The sequence below is a fragment of the Camelina sativa genome, chromosome 20, assembly GCF_000633955.1.
Source record: "Camelina sativa cultivar DH55 chromosome 20, Cs, whole genome shotgun sequence".
NCBI lineage: Eukaryota > Viridiplantae > Streptophyta > Magnoliopsida > Brassicales > Brassicaceae > Camelina > Camelina sativa.
The window spans coordinates 13,666,269-13,671,400 of NC_025704.1; the positions used below are offsets into that span (position 1 = coordinate 13,666,269).

At 38.3% G+C, this 5,132-nt stretch overlaps 1 protein-coding gene and 1 pseudogene across 1 annotated transcript; one reads left to right on the forward strand and one right to left on the reverse strand.

Annotated features, from left to right (window-relative positions):
• Positions 92-3,686, forward strand: LOC104770731 (annotated as a pseudogene).
• LOC104770730 (DNA-directed RNA polymerase III subunit rpc6-like) lies at positions 3,690-4,764 on the reverse strand. Its single transcript, XM_010495190.2, has 2 exons — positions 4,642-4,764; positions 3,690-4,492 (listed from the first exon to the last, which is right to left on the reverse strand). Exon 2 carries the CDS (start codon positions 4,480-4,482, stop codon positions 3,790-3,792), a length of 693 nt encoding a protein of 230 aa, XP_010493492.1. The 5' UTR covers positions 4,483-4,492; positions 4,642-4,764; the 3' UTR covers positions 3,690-3,789.

Here is a 5,132-nt window from a genome sequence, read left to right on the forward strand (position 1 = left end):
TTTTTTTTTTTTTTTTTTTTTTCTTTTTAAACTGCTTACCAAAATCCCTCCCACATTTTTTTCAGAGAGAGAGAGAGAGATAAGAGCTAAACTCGGCGATGGATCTCACGACGAGGGCGAGGAGTCCAGTGTACGCTCGTCGTAATCAATGGAGCAGATCATCTAACGTTACGGAGTCGAGATCACCGTTGATGTCTCCCGCTCATCCGAACCAGCTCGGTGGCTTATCAACCGTCAAACGGACTCAGAACGTAGCCACCAAGGCCGCTGCTCAACGGTTAGCCAAGGTTATGGCCTTACAGAACAAGGACAACGAGGAAGATAACGATGATGATGATGATGATGACGATCACGATTTCAAATTCGCACAACCTTCTTCTGGAGGAGCTATCAACGGTTCCTTCAATCGCCGTAATCGATCGCAGTCACCTGCGGTATAATTCAGATTTTTTAAGTAACAGATTAGGATTAATATGAGTTAGTTTGGTGCTTATTGTTACGTTTTTTGTATTATGATTTGATTAGATAGGTAGAAACAACATCACAGAGCAAGTGACTTCAGTGCGTTCTTCATCTACTGGAAGGCCATCAACGTTTGGTAGATCCGTACCTCCGAACGCGTCTCCAGTTTGGATGCCGAATAAGGCGTCGTTGAAACCTCCGGTGATTATTCCTCCTATTGATCATTCTTTTAAGGGTAGAGATCAAAGGTGAAGATTCCTTCTTATTGTGTTGCCTAGGGAACATGTTGCTTCCGCTTCTGGAGTTTTTGGTTTTGTCTGAGTGATTACTCTTATAATTTCACATATTTGACGTTTTCAGATACTTTAGTGATGTACCACGCTTAGTGAATTCGAGAGATAAAGGGTATCAGAGAGAAGCTTCAGCTCTTCGTGATGAAGTATTGTGGACATTTCTTTTTTTTTTTAACCTTATGGATTTTGCAGATTAATGTTATATTTTTATAGAAGATTTTGACTTGAGAGGTTGACTTATTTGTTAATTTTTCAGGTGGATATGCTACAAGAGGAGAATGAGATTGTGTTGGAGAAGGTTCGACGTCTTGTCACTATAATTTTTTTTTACATATATAATGTGTCCTCCTCTGTTTTTATTTATAACATTTGTTCTGGGTTACAGCTTTACCATGCAGAAGAAAAACGCGTGGCAGCAGAAGCCAGGGCTAGAGAGCTGGAGAAACAGGTTTCGATCCACTTTTCATTACCTATTGTCTTGTATCTTTATTCTGCATTTTTAGGTTTGTCTAGTGAAAGGAAAAATTTAGTTGCATATCATTATGTAACAGTGACCCGGAGGAAATATTTAGAGTGTTTGATTGACGAAGCCTATATGCAAATGGCCAAAGGCCATGAAGTTATGCTATGATATCAGTATCATAAGATTTAGGGACAAACCAAGTGAAGATGCAGACAGCTTCGAGGCCATACATACATACATACAAATGCGATGAACAAATACTCTTTATGTTTAGGAAATGTAGATCCCATTGAATCTGCATACATATAACTTGCAATGACATGTTGATACTGGCAGCTAGTGACAGATTCATTTGTTTTTTTCCCTTGTCCCAAAAGGTTGCTTCTCTTGGAGAAGGAGTGTCTCTGGAGGCCAAATTGTTAAGTAGGTGAGATCCTGTGAGCTCTTTTTCTTTCTTTTATTTAGGATATATGGCAGTAGTTATACAGCTCATGATAAATTATGATTTCTTCCAGGAAGGAAGCGGCATTGCGCCAAAGAGAGGTTAGTGTGTAGAGGAATAAAATATCTTTTATCGTTTCTTTGGTCGATCTCTAACTTTTGGTCAAAGAATAATTTCTGGATAGTTAGACTGATTTTCTGGCATCATGGTACCTGTTAACAGGTTGCTCTTAAGGCTGCTAACGAGAAAAAAGATGGGAAACAGGATGAAGTTGTTTCCCTACGCTCAGAACTTCAGGTAAGTTGTACTGTTTACATTGGTTTCATAATATTTGTGCTATTCTAATCTGCATGATGAAATCATGTCTCTATGTTCAGAGCCTGAAGGATGAGGCCGCAAGAGCAGCGGAACGGCTTCAAGAAGCAGAGTCAGAAGCAAAGGCTGTTCGTACAATGACTCAAAGGATGGTTTTAACACAGGACGAAATGGTATGTTGAGAAACCCCCAGTCTCATTATCTCTAATGTTTAAAGATTTCTGATTGTATGGCAAAAAAATGATCATTAGGAGGAAGTAGCCTTGAAGAGATGCTGGCTTGCCCGGTATTGGGGGTTGGCAGTGCAGAATGGTTAGTGATGCCTCCATTTTTTACCACCATAACATTTACTTCTCTTTTTCGGTGTTAAGTTTCTGATCTTGAGAATGTGTTCCCATGATATACACATACTCAGCATTCTCTAATATTGGTCTAAGGCTTATATTTGCTTTTCCTGTGGCTTCCGTATATAGGCATTTGTTCGGACATAGCATCATCAAGGCATGAAAAGTGGTCTGCTTTGGCCCCTCTTCCACTTGAGCTGGTCATTTCTGCAGCACAAAAGGCCAAGGAGTTATCTCAGGATGCAGGCTAGTCTAAATACTTGCTATATTTATAAAATGGAAAAGGTTGCCCTGATATTGTTCTCTGCGTCATCTTTATTTACCAGCCTTTTGGAATTGATCAGGTGGGAGTGATCAGAGCAAAACTGCTAGATATTCAAGTGATCTAACTGGAGAAGGAAATATCGAAAGCATGCTTTCAGTTGAGATGGGTTTGAGAGAGTTAGCGTCCTTAAAGGTATTATTAACTGATGTCATTCACCTTACTTTGTTTACAATGATGAGGTTCCCCTTTTAGATCTCCAAGTGCAATTTTAAACTTAGGTTGAGGACGCCGTTATGCTTGCATTCGCACAGGATAGAACACCGAGTGTGGTTCGTCAAGGTATGTATGCTATATATACCATCAATTAGTACACAATCTTTTTAGTAGACAGAGAGAATTTAAGTCTGTTTTATCCCATCTTACAGATTCCAAAGGGCATGGAGAACTCAGATTTGTAGAGACATACGGTAAGAGAAGTCTCCATGTATCATATCTGCATAATCAAACTTGATGAAATTCTAACTATGCTATCACATTTTTCTCAAATTCAGAGTTAAAAGAAGGGGAACAAGAAGATGTTGCCTTTAAGCAGGTAGTTTGTTTAGCCTACAATTTATAGCCATGTAAAGGTTATACTGTCACATTTAGTTACTAGAGATGGTAATTTTTGGTATATATTGTGGTTAGTAAGTAAATATATACGGATGTGGTTTGGTTATATATGCAGGCGTGGCTGATGTACTTCTGGGGTAGAGCCAAACTGCACGGTGTGGAAGAAGACATTGCTGATGAACGCCTGCAGTTTTGGATCAGCCGTAGTGAAGGAAAATTTCCAACTTCTCAGGATGTCGTCGACGGTAATAAACTTATCCAATTGAAATTTCCCTTTATCCTACTTGTGATTCTCTAACTAACATCACACCAAGGCTAAAAACATGGTTCTCTTTTTCCAGTGGAACGAGGTTTGTTAGAGCTAAGGAAACTAGGAGTAGAGCAACAATTATGGGAAGCTTGTCGCAAAGAAACCGATCAGCTACTTCCTTCTTCTTCTTCTCCTACCTCTACTCTCTCAAATCACAACCTCTAACTCTTAAAATTTATAGGATATCAAATTGCATTCCATTATGTAAAAGAACAAAACATCATCAATTGTAACATCTTTATCAAAGTATTATTATTAATCCCCAAGAAAAAGAGAGAGAGAGCTAAAAGTCTAACCATTTCTGAAAATAAACACATGTAGTAGGGGAGATAGCACCACCAGGTGAACAAAGACCAATATGAGGACAAGCACCACAAGGAATCGAAGCAAAAGCTCCACCTCTAGCCTCACCATTACCAGATTTTTTCCCAGCCAACCTGTAACAAACTTCTCCAATCCTGGTAGAAGCAAACTCGTTCATTCCAGTACTCTTCACCTCAATGATCAGATTATCCAAAACCAAATTCTTGAGAATCTCCTTAGTCTGCTCTTCACTCAACTTCTCCTCTTTAACAAAATAAGTACACATAACATCCAAAGTAACAACCCTATGCCTATGCCTCTCCAAAATCATAACACACTTAGCCTTTAAATCTTCGATCTTGGACACGTCAAGGGTACCATCAGTGTACCATTCCCCACCAGTGAGTTCTTTGTCAGGCTCAAACTCAACAGCTAAGAAATGTTTATGACCTTTGTTGGTCATGGTTGGTATGTCTTTGATGAGATTCTTCTTCTTGAGAGAATTGACCAGTCGAGTAAACATAGTCGGTGGGATGGTTTTATCGGCTTTCAGCTCGTACATGGTTGCACCTGTTCCTTGCTTGCTTCTAATAAAATCGAGAAGCTTCTTCTCGTGTGCTTCGTTCGGATCACGACCCGTTAGTTTCGGCTCTGGGCGTCTTCGTTTACTCATTGCTCCACAACTGCAAAAAAAAACAATTAAACAAAACTTGATTTTGCGAAAATAGGATTGATTTGATTGATTGATCTACAAGAAGAAGAAGAAAAGGTGATAAAAATCGATGATGATTCGGAGATTAATGGATTTGGTGAAGATCAGATTTAATTTTACCTCTATGGAGATGACAGATTGTTGGAGGATGAATTCAGAGGTATGAAGGAAGGGGACTCAGTGACTAGAGAACATATGTAAACCCTAGCTCTGTTTTTATTTTTATTTTGTTAATAGACGAAAAGAAAAAAATTAAAATTTTGCCAATATTTATAGTTATTCAATTTCGGATATAAGTTGACAAAATATTATATTTCCATTTCTCAATTCAATATTAGCACTTATGGGGCCGTGAAGTTATTAATTATGCAAATATAAAAGAAAGAGGAGTTTAAAGAATAATTAAAGAAATAAAAGGGGTCTTTCTTATAAATCATAATATTTTTTTTTTTGTCGGCAAATTTAAATATCTTGCGACTTGATCTTCTCAGATACAAAAGCAGACATTTGATGATTTGAAGAAAAAGAAGACATTTTCTAAAATTAAAATCAAACTCTGTGAGACAGAAGCTTTTTTTTTGCCAATGGCGGAAGAAGCTGAGAAGAAGCGA